A 19,709-nucleotide genomic window follows, 5' to 3' on the forward strand; every position below is an offset into this window, starting at 1 on the left:
CCCAAAATAATCTGAATAGGACATTGTGGTTAAAAAAAATAGCACTTACAATTAAGATATGTGTTCTTTTGGTTGACTTGTATATTATATAAGATTGATCTATTAATTTTTCCTTTGGGCACTATTTGCAATAATTGATTCTACTATATATTATTAGCCTTAATATAAAATTATTTAAAATGTATTGTACTTGAAATAGGTTACTTATTTCCAAGTTATTTATAAATACGATATTTGTAATAAACTTCAAACATACATACATATATGTTTAGTTATTATGAATTATAAATGAATCAAATTACAGTGTTATGCATATAGTGAATGGTAGGCTTCAAAATTGATCAACGTATTATTTATTTTTTCCTGTATACAATCAATTTCATAAAACATATATCTTAATGTCATATTATTTGTGAAAATTATATATGTCTTGATTACAGTAACTATTTTTTAAAAACTCCAGGGCTTTTAGGTCTTAATTGCTCACCACAGTTTATATCAGTAAGAGAGTCACAGAGACCTTTCTGTCTCATATGTAAATTTTGATTTTTTATCAAAGAAGTATCTTCAATATTTTCTTTCACTTTTAAATAAGTTTTTCGCATACAATCAGTATATCTATAATTAAAAACATAGTATTTAATTATATCATTTTCAATCTTTATATCTAAAATTATAGAAATCTGAAATTCATTTCATTATTAAATCTACATCGAAATACACAATGTATACAGTGCTTGTTATGTGTTTAGCTATACGGAATTAAAATTACCACATTTATCTACTATGTCTGTATTGAATGCAGTTTATTCTACTATTCTTTAGTATTTGTGTAGTTTAGTATCTTGAACCTTAATAATTTTTGCCTAGAGGATATATAAAATAACATTGATTAATAAATACTTTTGTAAACAGGAAGTCCCAGTAGCTTAATTAAGAGTCATAGTGTTTAAAGATCTCTGGAAAAAAGTATGATTGCAAGCAATTAGACTTCTGCTTTTTTTTTTTTTTAATTATTTATTTATTTATTTATTTTTTGAGTTGGAGTCTCACTCTGAGCCCATACTGGAGTGCAGTGGCCTCTCCCGGCCGCCGCAGTCTCGACCTGCTGGGCTCCGGCGATCCTTCCGCCTCAGCCTTCCGAGTAGCTGGAATTACAGGCATGCGCTACCACGCCCGGTTGATTTTTTGATTTATTGTAGAGATGAGGTCTCGCCAAGTTGCCCAGGCGGGTCTTGAACCCTCGGGCTCAGGCAATCCACTCACCTCAGCCTCCCAAAGGCACGGGATTACAGGCTGAGCCACCAAAGCCCAGCCTCTTCTTATTTTTAATTATGTCTCTTTTAACCTTTAAAAAACATAACGTCTATTAAGACATCACTTTTTAAGGAAATCTATGACTTTTATTAAAATTTTTCTTACTCTAATGCCATGCATATTTAAGAAAAGGGAAGAAATGAAAATATTATAGAAAAAAAGATTTCACAGAATAAATATTAACACAGACATTTAATTGTAATAAATATTACAATGACATTTTCATTTAAAAAAGAAGTGAATTACATCATTAAGAGAACAAAAATTTGAAAGGTAATAAGATAATCTAAAAAACGCATGAGAACAAAATATGGGGTTATTATTTTGTTTATCCATGAACTCATTCTTCCATTTGCTCAAATTTACTGAGTAATTAATATGAGGAGAACAGTAGACTTGATATAACAGGTATTAGTAATAAAGCAATTCCAACACATGAACTGCAGTTACTTTTCATGAGCAATAGACAAAATTGGACAATTAAAACTGTGATATATTTACAAGATGTTTGCTGAATAAATTCTAAACAAATAAATTATTTGTGTCAGTCATTCAAGCAAAAATAATGAGTTCTTGCTACGCAAAACTAGGTGCTGAAAAGATAAAGAGAACTTCTCAAAGCCAACACAATATAGGATGATATTAGTTAAAACTAACAACTAAACAGACACATATAAACAAAGAGAAAGAGGGTCATATAGAAGCTCTTTATAAGTATGGTGGGTGGCATATGCTTTGTATGAAATGGTTGGAAATATGTAGTTGAATACAAACTCCACAAGACTTAGGGGATTGTACACGAGCAATGAGAGTTTAAGAACAGGGATGAAAAAATAATAACAAATAATGACAGCATGAAATTGACCATGTTTTAAGACTTGGCCCCTTCCCCTACCTTGGAGAGGTGAATCTCCTCTTTCTCTCTCTTTAATTTACTCTCTAAATAAACATATTTTCTATTCTTTAAAAAAAGGTATGACGTTATACAGCATATAAAAGTGAAATACGGTGGCTCAGCCTGTAATCCCGCCCCTTTGGGAGGCTGAGGTGAGTGGATTGCCTGAGCCCGCGGGTTCGAGACCTGCCTGGGCAACACGGCGGGACCTCATCTCTACAATAAATCAAAAAATTAGCCAGGCGTGGTAGCGTGCGCCTGTAATTCTGGTTACTTGGAAGGCTGAGGTGGAAGGATCGCCGGAGCCCGCGGGTCGAGGCTGCGGTGGCCGGGAGCGGCCACTGCACTCCAGTCTGGGTGACAGAGTGAGACTCCAACTCAGAAAAAAAAAAAAAAAAGTGAAATAAATGTGTCTACTGAAATAATTAATGCATTTCAGAAATAATCAAGAATGCTGTACAAGATTAATTTGTGCACAATTTAATCAATTAGCCTGTTTGATTACATGGAATGATATAAGGAGCTGAAATGAGAACTATTTGGAAAAAAATCCATGTTTCATTAAAAAGTAAACTTTTTCTTCATCCTGAATTTGTTAAATTAACAATTATGCCAAAGTGTTTTTTTAAATATTTACCTTTTAAATTTATAAACATTTTTTGCTCTTAGAGGTTTGTAAGTTGATAAGAGTATAGATAGTATAAAGAATCACTATCTATTTTCAAATATTTTCAAATATATTTTCAATATTCACATATTTTCAAATATTTACTATATTTCAAATAATTCTAACTATTCTTTGTAGATGACTATAAAACTTATATTTAAAAAAATTAGAGAGCTAAGGATTGATTATAAAGAGTTATTTGATTTGCTTAATTTTATATTATTATGAATATTATATAAAAATAGATCAAACTTTTGTCATGGCAATTTTCAAATGCAGCCTGTTCTTTGTTCTTATCAGGACCAAAATTAGAGCACAAAATAAATAATATATATAATACATACCAGAAAATTGATAGCAGCCACTGTGACTTGCCTGTTTCCAAATGCTAGAGAGCAGGAAAAAAAGATATCATGCAAGTAATCATATGTTGGATTGTGAAATATATAGACATCATTCAGATAGTGTTTACTGAATATGGCTATCCTATAACCAACAATACTGCATGGCACTTTCATGATAATACTTTTGTAAAGTGTTGAAAATATTTTTTTCACTTGTACCTTCTTCTAGTCATCTAATTTGTTTAGATACAAATGGAATCTATTGTTAATGTAATTAAAATAAAATACATTAATGGAAATATTTGAGAGATAGAGAAAAGTGTAAAGAATAAATAAAAGCACAGTAAAATCGCATCAACTGTGGAAAACTAATGTCTATAACTTTTGATATATTTGTTGTACATTTTATAATATTTGATAGAACAACTTTGCATTTTTTTCTTAATATTAGGGTATATCCCTTTGCCTTATGATTAAACATTCTTCTCCAGTCAAATTATAATGTTAATATGTATTATTAAACTCTTTGAAGACTGATTGAATCTCTTTCTTATTTTAAAAGCACATTTTGTATAGTCTAGAATATAATAGTGCCCCAAATATGTCTTGTTTTTAATTTTTAACAAAGAAAAGAAAAATGATGACAACAGTAATTTATATTTCTCATTAATTATGTTCTGCCACAGGCACAATTTTAAATATTCTATATTATCATAACATATATATGGGTTATACATATAATATATATAATCCAAATATTTTTTACCTTAAAATAAAGAAAAATATATGTTATGTGAGTTTCTAATATAATATAAATAGTAAAATACAAACATATTAAAAACAATGTTCTAAAGGCACCTTGCTCATAGTAAAACAATGAGAATATAAAAAATGCTACAGTAGAATTAATAGATAAGTCTATAATGAGTATTAACAGTTACATTTCTTTCTTTTTTGTTTTATCTTTGTATACATGTAAACTGAACTTATTTATATAAATACATTTACAAATAAAAATTAATATAATTTCATACTTTTAATCTTGCTTTTTTTAACCTAAGAATATGTTCAAAGACTTTAAAATATTATTAAATGCTCATTGTCATAACTTTAATGTAAACTGCATCATAGTGATTAATGTTAGACACTGTTAATACATTAAATAATATTGGATTGTTGCAGAATTAGAGTGACTTTAATTTATGTGTAGTAAATAATATTGCTTTGAAGATCCTTATTAATTGCTCTTTAATTAAATTGTTTTTTTCAGTAAGAAATTTAAAAGCATATTTTAGTGAAAGGCAATATAAGCATTTTTGCATGGACCTATATGCATAGAATAAATATATAAAACATATGTATATGAATTAGAACTTTTAAAATAAAATTTATATATCTAATAAAATAAAATACATTAATGGAGAAAATTTGGGAGATAGAGAAAAGTGTAAAGAATAAATAAAAACAGTAAAATTGCATCAGTTGTGGAAAACTAATGTCTGTTTATCACCTTGGATATATTTGTTGTACATTTCATAATATTTGATAGAACAACTTTGTATTTTTTCTTAATATTAGGTTATACCCCTTTGCCTTATGATTAAACATTCTTCTCGAGTCAAATTATAATGATTGCCTGCTATACATCTTTATCTACAATAGGCACTGTCTAAATATCTTACAAAAACTATAAATGAAAGGGAAGATATTCAGAGCATAGTTACAAAAAAATGGAAAATTCTAGAAGAAAAAACAAAACCGAATACATGGCATAAGCATATGACAAATTAGAGAGTTATTGGATCCTATTACCTGTCAGCAATGTGGACTTTTTATCCTAGGCCCACAGCAGTAACAGTTTAAGAAATAAGAGCCTCTACTGTTTGGAACAAACTCAAGTTTAAGTTGATATACTTTTTTTTTTTCCTCCATGATTTATCTGTGTGTCTTTCTATGGATTGGCTAGTGTTTGGCTCAGGTTTTTGTTCTCTGTAGTTAAACTGTAGATTTTGCTTCAGTTATTTGCTGAGTAAACTTCCTTATGTTTTCGAGTGTTATAATTTTCATAAAGATTAAATGAGATAAAATATGTCAGTTGCTTAGCACAGTACCTGAAATGTAGGAAGCCCTAATAAAGGATAATTGATAACTATTTTATTACATAACAAAAAGGAAAGAGCAGCCTCTCCCATCATGTAGCTGTCACAATATCCATTCTTTCTATTTACTGTTCTTCCCGTAGATGACATAAACTCCAAGAGGATTTGAGGCTACTTCATTACTCCTCATGCCACATTGTGAATTGAAAGTCATGTCCCTTTTATGACTATAGAAAGAGAAATGGAAGTGGCAAATTTGTTGGTGGAATGAGGAATCATATTAAGTAATATAAAAATTTAAACTTTATTCTGAAAAATTAAGTACTAATCATGATCTGAATTAAAAGTTTGTAGTTGCCTTTTCTTCTGAAATGCCCACATTTATCCTGGAATATAATAAACACGTTACAAATATTTGTTGAATAAAGGAATAAAAGCCTGATTCAACCTATTTTGTATTCCCTTTTAATAGTTTGTTACATCCCTGGGAGATTTTTTTTAAATCTGTGAGTTTTTTCCCTAAGAAATGATATCAACCACAGTGCACTTTTAAATGAAATTCTGTTTACTTACATGTGAATACATTTTATGTATTTTATTGAAAAGACCAATTTGACTCATATATTTTTACTTTTTTTTCTCTATAGGAACTCAGGCAAAAAATATTATTTGGTTGTAAACCTTTAAGGAAACAGAAAATAAAATGAAAAATAAACAAAGATTAAAAAAGAAAAATGCATATGATTACTTAATCATATATTAACCGGTGTATAAACATCACCCAATAAACATATTTTAAATCAATGTTTACTTTATGCTATTCTTTTTGCAACAGAACACTAGATGATCATATGAAATAATTACCTTGATTTTTTTTTTTTTACCAAAAAAAAATTTTCCAAATACAAGCAGTCCTTTTTGCCTAGTTATATGATATTGTAAATATGGCCATGCAAACTGATCTTAGCAATCAATGAAGACAATTATGCATATCCCAATTTCAAAACTGTTATTAAAACACCAACAGTGTTTTTACTGTTGATTATACATGTGTAAGAAAATGAAAAACTAGTAATATATATATATTTAGCTTATTGTATTATAAATTATTTTGTTAAGAATTAAAGCATTTTATATCTTTACAGAAAAAATAAGTATAATAGTATAAACAGTGCATGCCTTTCTCATGTTGTTGTACCCAAGATCCAAAGTGAGAATCTTTTCTATGCTTTGGAGAATGGTCATGATTTTTTTCTAATTTGGGGTCAGTTTTTATATTTCTTTCTTTGTATTTTCAGCGAAGAACATAACATCAAGAGTTTCTTTACTGAAAGATTTTGCTGGTGTCACTGTCATAATCTTGTAGTCTTATCATAAACATTTTTTAATTTCACTATCAACATCATCACTTCTTTTTTTGCTGCACTTTCATCTTTGTTGGCTTATTTTTCTTACAATTAACTATTTAAAAAGTCATGTGGATTATGACTAAGTGATAAGAAAGCAACAAATATGTATGCTTCATTGGTTGTTAGTCAACTGAGTAACAGTGTGCAGTTACCAATCAATGCCAGATGTCACTGGTTACTGATCATGATGTGCGTCTATTGATTATATAGTGTTATGTCTACTAAAGAGGTAGCAGCAAAGTTTGTACTTTATACAATTGCAATTAACAAACTGCGATAATTAAAACTTGAACTGTTGTATTGGAACTGGCATTTGGTCTCATTTGCTTTCAACCGTATTACTCATCTGAGTGAAGAGCCAAGATACAAATAAAATAAATTTTCAATAGAAATCAATATGGAACAGAAAAAACATTGCCTCTACTTTTTCTTATTAAATCAGATTTTAAAGAACAATTAGCTTTTTAATTTATTTACAAAATATCTAATAGCCGGTTAATATACGATTAAGTAATCATATGCATTTTTCTTTTTTAATCTTTGTTTATTTTTCATTTTATTTTCTGTTTCCTTAAAGGTTTACAACCAAATAATATTTTTTGCCTGAGTTCCTATAGAGAAAAAAAAGTAAAAATATATGAGTCAAATTGGTCTTTTCAGTTTACATAAATATTTAATGGAATATGATATGGATGCAATTTAAAATTGAATTGTTTAAGATTATTTAGTTATCACTTAATTATGTTATGTTGTTCATCATTTCTTTCTTCTTTTTTTTTTTTTTTTTTTTTGAGTTGGAGTCTCACTCTGTCGCCCAGACTGGAGTGCAGTGGCCGCTCCCGGCCGCCACAGCCTCGACCTGCTGGGCTCTGGCGATCCTTCCGCCTCAGCCTTCCAAGTAGCTGGAACTACACGCGCGCTACGACTCCCAGCTAATTTTTGACTTACTGTAGAGATGAGGTCTCGCCAAGTTGCCCAGGCGGCTCTCGAACCCTCGGGCTCAGGCAATCCACTCACCTCAGCCTCCCAAAGCAGGGGATTATAGGCTGAGCCACCGAGCTGGGCTGTTCATCATTTCTATGTAGTTTAGAGCAGCGTTTTGATGTTGATAGTTTAGAATTAAGTTAGCTAAGAAGAAATCCTACGTACATGGTGGTGTATACCAGGGGTGATTAATGTAGTACGCAATCCAAGAAGTGAATGCCCAGTAAAAGGCACAACCCTACAAATAAAACAAAATAATAGTCAGGAAAGTATATAATATATATAACATCATTGAAATCAATCTATACATTTATATCAAACACTGCAGAATGTATATGAAAACAGTATACATTGTCTAACCTAAATAAATAATATATTTCCTTGTCTAGTAAAGTAACATTCCCAGATTATCTTTTGATATCACTAAGGGAAAGCATCCTTCACCTCACTCTTATTAATATTAATGGATATTTGTGATATAGGTTGAATAAACAATATATTTTAGAAATATTTGTCAAACACAGTTTTTATTTATAAGTAATAAAATGAATGAAATACTAAAAATAACAAATAAATTCTCTATTGCATGAAAGACCATTTAATATTTAATCCACAGTAAGTGGATTAAAATAATTAATTCTTTAATCATTAGTGGTAACATATCTTGACTGACTAGAATTGAAAATAGCCTGGATTTAGGGATATTAGACAATAATGCTGATCTTGCACTCACATTTATCAATGATAAATTGTAATATCTTTTGTCAAAAGAGGAGTAAATTTAAATGATTTCTAAGATCTCCGAGTTCTATAGTTGACTGTTTTACTGCAATGAGAACAGTAAAATAGCTGCATTGTTATAATTTTTAGAAAGCAGATATTTGTCTAAAACCAGAATTTTTTTTGTAAGGATATAATTCCTTTTGAAATCAACTTGTAAATTAAAAAATAGCTTACATATTAATTTGAATCAAAAATTTAAGTATAACAGGTTGTCTAATGTACTTTTCCACTTCAATTATTTACAAATTTTTCCATTTTTGGTAATTATTTGATTACTGATACCTTCTGTATTCATGATTTCTAGAAAGAGCAAAGACACTAACATTACACTGACAATTGTCATAAATATGAATTATAGTATCATAATTTTTTTAACCACACACAGATGCATATTTGTAGGAGTACTCATATTCTTCCTCAAGTGACATAGAAGGAATTTTTTTTTAAATGCAGCCAAGAAGTTTGTTGGTATTTCTAGCCACCACACCTGTCTCTTTAATTCTCTACCCCTCCTCCCCCTTCCCTAGGTACCGTGCCCATAGCTACTGTGGTGCCCCATGCCCATAAACTACATCTTTTGCCATCCAAAATAATCCCAGCTCATGTTTAAGTGTCCTTTTCCTGTTATGAATCATTTTGTAATTAGTAAACTTTTCTCTTTGGTAAAAAGTAAAATTTGTGTTTGTGGCAAAAAGAAATAAATTTAATGCTAAATATTTCCCAAATTAAAGATCTTTGGGGAATAATAACAACTCAAAAAAATGTCATTTTAAGAGCAGAATATTTAAGACATAAACAAGAAAATCAAGGTTTCAGGGGAAAAATTGATTAAGTATTTTGCAAAGGATCCAACATACAAAATGTCTCAATAATAATTAAAAATACAAAACAATGGTAATCCCCACCTTTATTAAATTTTTCAAAGGTGTTTGTCCTGCAGAAACTTTATGAACAAATAAGGTTTCCAAAAGGTATCGGATGTAGTGTATACAATGGCAGAAGCAAGCCAAGCTGGAAAGAAAAAACATAAACATTAAGTTATCGTCCAAGATACTGGCTTTCTTTATGTGTATTGCTTTTTTTTTTAAGTTAACTGTAATATTCTGTTTAATAGGAAATATTATTTCTAGTAACTAAAATGCAAGTATTTGCTTCAATAATTTTATTCTATTTATTTTCTAAATTTAGTTAAAAATAACTGTAACATTAGTCTGTGTACATTTACCTCTGATGACACTTGAAATATTTTATAATACCAATAACACCAACTATTATGCTCACATCTGCTACAGGAGTAGGCATAAATAAAACAATTTCAAATGTGTTCATATCAAAATGCCTCAATTTAAGCAGACATTAACAAGTTTTTAAATACCCCAAACCTACTTAAAATGTATTTGACATTTCATAATATTCAAAATAACTTTTTAATTATCTGGTTGTCTTTTAGTAAGTACCACTATTGGGAAAGTTTAATTTCATTCTCTATAAGTCATAGTGCCGTTTTTGTTTGTTTTGTTTTGCTTTTGTTTATTTATTTGTTTTTTGCCAATCCTATATGTTGTGTTGTTTTGTCTCTTTGTGTTTTGCTTTTGTTGTTGTTTCATTTTTTCCCTCCCCTCGCCCTGTCCTGCTCTAATTACTGCCTCTTATCATTTTTATGTAATTATTATTTTAAAATTTCGTGTAAAATGTGATTTGCAAAGGTATATTTTCCTGTAAATTCTAAAAATAATATTTTTATTAAGATATGTTATATTTTATTATAAATAAGAGTGTAAAAAAATCACAAAACTTTGGTTTCTATTAGGAAAATTACTATGGGTCAAAGATGAGATAATTTAACCAGTAAAAATTGTACATGACCATCATCTTAGCATTTATTCAGTGTAAAATCAGCCATTAAGTATATTTCTCTGACCGGAGTTATTTGAACAAAACTGAATTGATGATTCTTGGTATAAGTAATAGTGACTTTCGGAAAACATATAATTTAAGAAACACTAACTAACCTGGTTAGGTCAGCATTAAATTTATAATTTTTTATTAATTCATAAAAACACAATTGCACACCAATTATGGAAGCAACATGTTTTACATGATGAGTACATCAATAAATAGCAGACAAATTCTGAATATGATGAGAAAACAAGAAGCATGGATACCTGTAGAAAGAGCTTTCTAGGCAGTGAGATAAAAAAAAAAAGCCAAAGTCCTGATGTAGGACGTTGCCTGTGAATTCAAAGGTTGGTGAGAGAATTGCCATTTCTCCTTACTTCTTGATTTTTTTGTAGAAGTAGTTATGGAAACACTTGAGTAATAAAATTTTCTATTTTGTAATAAAGCAGCAATGTACCAGAACTCTAAGTAAGAAATGTTAGTTCAAGCTATGATACCTCTAAAGGTCATACATTTATTTTATGTCATACCATGAGAGTTTAGCAGACACAGAGAGAGACTTACTGCTTGGATATACGACATTTTGCATATCACTGGTAACTTACTTACCAGGCCTGATTTCATTAAAAAAATAAAATCATTATTCTATTTAATTATGTTTGACTGCTAGTCGAACACTGTTTTTTCCCTATTCATCGCTAAACTAACAGTAAATCCATAAATAGACTTGGACCCATTTCTTTTTTCTAACTCTAATATTTAATAATATCTTATTTGTTTCATCCGGTAAGGTTCAAAACATGACAGCGGTAAAGAAAAAGAACAGTTTCAATTTTACAAAGACTTTGCACCAGATTTTTGTTAAAGATGAGAAAATGTTCAGATAATAAATGTATGGTCACAAAACACTTGCTGATAGAGATCCTATAGGAGATATGATTTTAGTTCCTGTGTGTAGAGGTTTCTTTCTTTTTCTTTTTTGAGTCGGAGTCTTACTCTGTTGCCCAGGATGGAGTGCAGTGGCACGCTCATGGCCACTGCAGCCTCTACTTAATGGACTCAACCAGTCCTTCTGCTTCAGCCTTCCAGGTAGCTGGAACTACAGGTGTGCGCTACCTCTCCTGCATAATTTTTTTGATTTATTGTAGAGACAAGATCTCACCAAGCTGCCCAGGCTGGCCTCTAACACCTGAGTTGAGGCAATCCTCTCGCCTAAGCCTCCCAAAGTTTCTGGGATTACAGGCTTGAAGCCATGGTGCCTGCCTGCGCAGGTTTCTAAGGGATCTGGAGAACATTGTGAAGGTTTAACTAGTCATGTATAGACATATGAACTTTTACATGATTAGCAGAAGAATACATTTGACGCTGTGATACGATTCAAAGCAATTTTGGGGGCTTAACATTTGAATATGTGGCAATTGGGTGTGACATTTAAAAATATATCTTCTTAATCTAGAGAAATGATATCATCCTGAAATTGAGATGCCTTAAATGTCTTTTGATTGTTTTATACATCCTTGCTAAACACCTACATTTCCAAAATAGTTTGTGTGTATCTGTTCTGGAAGTATTTCATACAAACTAAACATATTTGTTATTTTGGAACAATACTAAACTTAACATATTTACTATTTTGGACACAAACACATTATCACTGAGATGTTATGAAACATAATGTGTTTGTGTTTAACAGTAACCCTCAATTACTTTGAGAATGGCACTAAAAAAAAGCTATTTTTTTACACTGTGCTATATATCCAGTGTATGCTACATGTTTCATCTTAAAAAAAAAAAAAAAGGTCATAGACAACTTGACCTCTACTGACCTGACCATCATTATGCAAGTCCATCTCCACTTGCCTCACTATGCCTCTGCTACAGTAGCTTTCATTCAGGTCCTGCCATCCACCAACCTGCTTTGTACCACAGAACATTTCCACTTAAAAAATTCTTCAAGAATCACTAGTTTAAATTTCACTCACCCCTCCAGAAAGCAAAGAAAAAAGTTCTAATGTCATTTCTGTAGACAAGTCATACAGACCTGATTCTTCTCCTTTATCTTTTCAAAGCATCCAAAGTAAAATAAATGAATGTAATTGGTTAATCTACTCATCCAAAATATTTTTATTAGGTAACTTAATTTTTGTAGATCAGCTAAAGTGTTAAGATATTAATAGACTGGACACCAAAGTTCATTCATTGTAAAACTTAAGTTCTATTGAAGAAAATAGGTAAGGAAGATTATGTAAATATATCATTTTAAAGCAATAAATTAAAATAAAATAATTTTAGTGGGGTCTTTTTTATGGAATGAATAGAAATGGCTATGTCAAGTCATAAATGTTGAACTTCTATTTGCAGTATGAATATGATAAAATAAGAGGCATTGGGAATAAAGCAAGGGGAATAGTATGTGTGAATGTCCTGATATAAAATAGAACATAGATAGAACATAGTAACTAAGCAGGAAAAGCAAGGAAGTCAGTGAGGCTAGAGTACAGTGATGAAAGGTAGGCAAACATTAACTTGAAACAAGAAATTTAGGTTAAAATTCATTCTCTTTTAGTGTCTATATAAGTTAAATATGTATAATTTGCTTTAAAATTCACTAGGAGAATTTTTTAAAAGCATGAAATTTATTGAGATCTTTTTAATAAACAAATTGGTCACTCAACATTCCAATGTAGTATACAGATATTAATTATATTTCCATTTAATTTGGTATGCCTTTCTTAGAGACAGAGAGATTATTTTCACAATATGCCAACAACCACAGTTATGTAGTCTATTTTGAAGACTGTCATTTTTTATTGTCATATTTCAAAGTGGTATTTAATTTTGTATTTTGACTTGCAGAATGTAACTTGCAAACTTTTTTTCTGTTTATTAGTTATTATTTCTTTCCTACAATGTTGCCAGTCATTTTAGAAAAGTATTTATATTTTGAGTCCTACAGTGTCTCTCAATTTTATAACTGTAAGCTTCTGTTGATTAACTTTCTGAATTACACAATTTCTCTTGTTAGCTGTGATCATTATTAACTTAAATGATCTCTACCACTACTTTAAGGTATATCTAATAAGTCATTGGTTACAAATTTGCAAACTAGTGTGTATATATTCTTAGTAGTTCTCTAAAACACATTTCTATAAAATTGAATCCTCTTTAATTGGACTTACAATCAACCTTTATTAATACATTATCTGCTTACTAGTTCATTTCCTCAACCTGTATGCAATATATATTTCACTTACTGTACAACTGGGTGGCGTAATCTTCTAGAGCTCTCTCTCACGTCATAAATACATGGAATTCTCAAATAAAAGAGGAGGTATATTAGCAGAGGTCCTGTGTATTCAGCCAAAAATACCTGAAAGTAAGAAGATTATGTGGATTACACAATAAATTTTTATTGACTTTTTTTTTTTTTTTTTTTTTTTTGAGTTGGAGTCTCACTCTGTCGCCCAGACCGGAGTGCAGTGACCGCTCCTGGCCACCGCAGCCTCGATCTGCTGGGCTCCGGCGATCCTTCCGCCCTCAGCCTTCCGAGTAGCCGGAACTATAGGTGCACGCTACTACACCCGGCTAATTTTTTGATTTTATTGTAGAGATGAGGTCTCGCTGCCCAGGCGGGTCTCGAACCTGCGGGCTCAGGCAATCCACTCACCTCAGCCTCCCAAAGGGGCGGGATTACAGGCTGAGCCACCGAGCACAGCTGTATTGACTTTTAAAGGTTTACTTATGACCATAAGCATTAACTCACTGTAGAAACTGTTAAAATTGACAGGTGTATATCTATATTTTAAAAGAATTAGACTTGGGTGCTAATACAAACAAGAAATCTCTTGGAAGTCTTGTTCTGATGTAAGTAAAAAGTATAATATATGGATAAATAGTTTACAATAAAAATACTGAACCTAATAAGCTAATTTACTTAAAAATAGCACAAGGAAGACTTTATGTGTAAAGAAATTATTATCACTGTATTTTGTGTGTGTTCTCCAGTCCAATATGCATTCTATCTTCTGTAGAAACTATTCTTGACAATAAATGCAATGGGCTAGAATACCTGTCATTTTTCTTTTCTTTTTTTTTGTTTCATTTACCTTGGACCTGTCAGTTTGAATCCAATTGATCTGACTCTAATTCAAGTTGAAACAATTTAGTCTTCTCTATTGGAAACTTTATAATGAGTCTAGTTGTGTAGCTAAATGGATTGGATTTTGAATGCTACAGCTAGGGGTAAACATATATGTGGAGGGAAATATTTAGAGAGACACTATACAAAATTTGGGAAGATAATTGAAAGCAAGACTGTGTGATTGCAGAAAAATTAATGGACTGACTGGTTTTCTAAATGTGGTGACTTTCCATTATTTTATTTTGTACACCTTATTTTGAAGATAAGCCCAATATTTAAATTTCAATTTATTTCCATTGTCGTATTGTATTTAGGTTTCCCCTCTTTCTGAAAAGTAAACTCTTTCAAATTAATCTGTTGCTTCAAATACAAAATGCATTACACTACTTCTATTAGAAAAGGAAGCTCTTTGGAACTTCCATGGAATCATCAACTTGTCATATGTCTAAACTGAAAAAAAGAAGAAGGCAATAATCTGTTTAAAAATTATAAATTGCAACATGAGACTGCAAGTGCAAATTTGCTAAGACCTATGTGCTTAGACTGTGCTTAATACATTTAATTTATTATAAAAATGTTATATAATTACTGGGATGTTATTGGTTTTCCTTTCTTGTTTTCTAAAATTGCAATCGACAATTGCTAATAAAACAGCCTATTTCAGAGTTGTTGAAATTGAACAATAAAAATAAAATAGTTTTAATCCCATCTCCCAAAGATAAGAGAGCTACTACATAAAATTATTAAAGTATCTTTTAATAGTAATATAGTAATAGATCTTTGCACTTAATGATTACTATTGAAGTTAGAATTATACTAGATAAAGATTGTTTTTCTTTTTTTGTGCAGCTGAACTATCAAATGACATATAATTGAGATTTATATTCTAAATAATTAAAATAGAACACTAATGAGCCTCATGAGAATAATTGACCAGCATATTTACTAATTTTTTTTCAGCCTTCAGAGAGTTACAGTCATTATGGAAGTAGAAAGTCAAGAATTTTGAAACAAGTCTTTAGAGAAATGATTGAGCCTGAGATATGAAGCCTTATACAAGCCTGACAAGAAGAACAAATTTTTTGATGGGCCTAGGAATGGAAAGACAAAAATTGTTGCTCATTATTTCCCAAGGAAAATAGTATCACTGTAAAACTTCCTTCACAGATTAGGTTTATGAAGCAAATGAAGCTCAGCATGAAATCTTTTGTATTACTAATTGGATGAAAATTATCTGAACCTTGTAATGTTCATCGATTCACTTATTTGGAGAATGATAACTTACCTTTGACAGAAACCAATATCATCTTAGATCTCACATTTTTTATGGTTAACCGTGTTTTTTCTTTTAAATGTGATTTTTAAAAATTTTGTTTATTTTAGAGTGAGGGGTACAGGTGAGGATTTGGTACATATGTAAGCTGTGTTTAGGTGAAGTTTATACTTCTAGTGGGATCTGTGATAGTGGATTAGGTCTTATTTATGATTAGAATTTTTGACATAAAATTTCTTGCACTTAGTCAAAATTATAAAGGTATGCAAGGACTAACATTATTTTGACCCAAACAAAGAGAAACAGGGGAAATTCAAAATAAATTGAAGATCACATGACAGAATTATCATGCACAGTCTATTAAACTTATTTTATGTGTTCAAAATAATAAAGGCAATGTGGAGAATTTTGGATATGTAAAAACCTTGAAAATGAAAACAAGGAAGAGTAACATGACTCTCAGAAGAAAAATACAAAGGAAATAATGCAGAAGGAATAGTTGAAGAGATGTTACCAAAATTTTCAAATTAAATGCATATATACAGATGTATACATATATATACCAAACCACAGACTCAGTTAACACTATAAACCCAAAGCAGAATAATTAGAAATATAATTATAAATGTGAATATCATAGTCAAATTAATAATAACCAAACAAAAAAATGTAATAAGCCAATGACACTGCTTTCAAAGAAGTATAACTGACTTTTCAACAAAAACAATGAGATCCAGGAGTTAAAGTAATAAAATATTGTGAGGTAAAAAATAAATAAATAAATAACTACCAACATAAAATTATTTTATGCAAAAATTTTCTTCACAAATAAAAGTTACATAGAGACATTTTAAGATAAACAAGAATTGTTATAATTCATTTATGGCAGAACTAGAATAAAGCACTAAAGATGGTATTTGAGCAGAGAGATACCAGGTATATGGTCAACATTAGAAGAAATAAATTGTAGCAGAAAGGATTATTCTAAATAAATATCAGCCTGCAAAATTATAGTAGTGCATTTTGGCTATAAAATACATAGACAAAGAAAATATGCTACAACAGTATAAGACAGGTTAGGAGAAACTCAAATATAAAGTCATTCAACAATTTATGACATATTTTTAAATTAATAAAAAAATTATATTAAGGTTTGATATTTCAAAGTTGCACATTTTACTATCTTTAACAACTACTACAGTTAGAGAAAAAAGAAGATATTGCTACCAAAATACAGAAAGATAATAAAAATAAACTATAAGAATTAACATCAAATAAGAAAATAAGAAAAGAAAATGAGATTATAGAAAAAAAGGATCATGAATCAAATTGAAAAACAAAACTTAAGTTTGGTTAAACATGTATGACTTTTTACAATTAAAAACAAATATTTAATTATTAAACTGTAAAACAAAACAAAATATAAAACTGTTACAAGAAAACAGGAAAACAATTCTTAGACATGAAAGTGAAAATAGTAATTAAAAAGATTAGACTGCTTTAAAATTGAAAATACTGCCACTTTTATTCAACATAGTATGGGAAGTCCTATACAGAGCAATCAGGCAGAGAAACCAGAGAGGAGAAAGTCAAAATATCTCTGTTTGCTGATAATATGATTGTATACTTAGAAAAACCCAAAGACTCCTCCAAGAGACTCTTAGACCTGATAAACCACTTCAACAAAGTTTCAGGATACAAAATCACTGTATAATAATAAATAGCATTTCTATGCACCAATAATGTTTACGCCAAGAACCAAATCAAGAGCTAAATCCCATTTGTGATAGCCACAAAAAAATTAAAATTCCTAGGAATGCATTTAATCAAGGAGAAGAAAGATCTCTACAAGCAAAACTATGAAACGCTGATGAAAGAAATTGTAGACAACATAAACAAATGGAAGAACATCTCATACTCATTAATCAGAGTATTAATGACCACATTGCCCAATTGCATCTAGAAATTCAATGCAATCTGCATGAAAAAACCCAACAACTAGAAAAAACAATTTACAAGTTTACATAGAACCAAAAAGAAGCCTGAATAGAGAAACTAATCCTAAGTAAAAAGAAAAAAAGCAAAGGCATCACACTGTCTGACTTCAAGTTACACTACAAGGCTAGAATAATTAAAACAGCATAGTACTTGTACAAAAAGAGATAGATAGATTGATGGAACAGAAGAGAGAACTCAGAAATAAAACACATTCCTACAACCAACTGATCTTCCACAAAGCAGACAAAATAAACAATGGGGAAAGGACACTCTCTTCAATGAATGGTGTTGGGAAAACTGGATAGTTATATGCAGAAGAATGAAACTAGATGCCTACCACAAACCATATACAAAAATTAACTCAAGATGGATTAAATACTTAAACATAAGACCTGAAACTATGATAATGCTGGAGAAGAAACCTAGGAAAAATTCATCAGGACATTGGCTTAGGCAAATAACTTATGACAAAAACCCCAAGACAAATGTGACAAAACAAAAAACATAGACAAACGAGACTTAGTTAAACTAAAAAAATTTTAAACAACAAAATAAAATACCAACAGAGTGAACAGAAAGCCTATGGAATGGAAGAATATTTGTAAATTATGCCTCAAAGAACTAATATCTAGATTAGTGCTTAGAAACACAAAAGACTCAACATGAAAAAAAAAAAAAACTATTCAAAAAATAGGCAAAGGATATGAAAATAGACACTTCTCAGAAAAAGACATGAAGTGACCAACAGACAAAAAAAAAGTTCAAGATCATTTATCTTCAGAAGTTGCAAATTAAAGCTACAAAAGGATATCATTTCACACCAGTCAGAATGGTTAGCATTAAAAAGTCTAAGAACAGCAGTGTTGACATGAATTCAGAGAAAAAAGAAGATTTATACACTGTTGGTGGGCGTATAAATAGTTCAACCTTTATGGACAACAGTATAGAGACTTCTCAAATACTAAAAGTAGAACTACCATTTGACCCATTAAGCCCACTACTGGGTATCTGCACAAAGAAAACAGAATTTCTATATAAAAATAATACCTGCCCTTGTATGTCCACTGAAGCACTATTCACAATAACAAAATCATGGAACCAACCTATGTTAATCAATGATTAACATTGGGCATATATACACCATGAAATACCCCATAACCATAAAAAAGAAACAAGATCATGTCCTCTGCAGCAACATGGATAGCTGGCACATTATCCTAAGTAAACTACCTGAGAAGCAGGAAGACAATGCACCATATGTTCTCACTTATGTAAATATACATAAAGATGGAAGTAACAGACACTGGGGATACTAAAAGGGGGATTGTGGGGAGAAGTGTGAGGGTTCAGAAGCTACTTATGGGCCATGATGTTCACTATTTCAAAAGTGTAGAACCAGAAGCCCAGCCTCACCAGTTCACAATATATCATGTAAGAATGTGCACTTGTAGCCCCTGAATCTTAAATAAATAAATAAGTATGCATATTAGTTGCAGTAAAAAATTGTAAACGTTTTGCATAGTAAAAAAATTCTGTTAAGAAGATGAAACGACAAGTTAACGACAGAGAGACAATATTTTCAAACCCCATATACAAGGTCTTATGTTGAGAATATATGAAGGATTCTCAAAATTCAAGAATGTGTTCCAAATAAGTAAAAAATTATGTTCACACAAATACTCATACACAGATGTTCATAGCAGCTTCTTTTGTAATTTTTAAAAACACTGAAAACTAGTGCAACCTCTGTGGAAAACAGTATGGCGATTCCTAAAAAGTCTAAATATTGACCTCCCATATGACCCCACAATACCCCTACTGGGAATATACCTGAAGAACTCAAATCACTCTATAAAACAGATACCTGCACACGTATGTTTATCGCAGCATTGTTCACAAT

The 19,709-nt window shown here is 30.5% G+C and overlaps 1 protein-coding gene across 1 annotated transcript in view; it reads right to left on the bottom strand.

Annotated features, from left to right (window-relative positions):
- The window catches only part of TECRL (trans-2,3-enoyl-CoA reductase like), a 128,241-nt gene that overhangs the window by 20,052 nt on the left and 88,480 nt on the right, over positions 1-19,709 (bottom strand). Inside the window, exons 5-8 of the mRNA XM_008062800.1 lie at positions 13,652-13,767; positions 9,404-9,509; positions 7,881-7,953; positions 3,224-3,267 (exon numbers count right to left, since the gene is read on the bottom strand). Coding sequence (XP_008060991.1) covers positions 3,224-3,267; positions 7,881-7,953; positions 9,404-9,509; positions 13,652-13,767 — 339 coding nt within the window. The remainder of the gene's footprint in view (positions 1-3,223; positions 3,268-7,880; positions 7,954-9,403; positions 9,510-13,651; positions 13,768-19,709) is intronic.

The sequence above is a fragment of the Carlito syrichta genome, unplaced genomic scaffold (genome assembly GCF_000164805.1).
Source record: "Carlito syrichta isolate Samal-C Ts95f unplaced genomic scaffold, Tarsius_syrichta-2.0.1 Scaffold305832, whole genome shotgun sequence".
Classification (NCBI taxonomy): domain Eukaryota; kingdom Metazoa; phylum Chordata; class Mammalia; order Primates; family Tarsiidae; genus Carlito; species Carlito syrichta.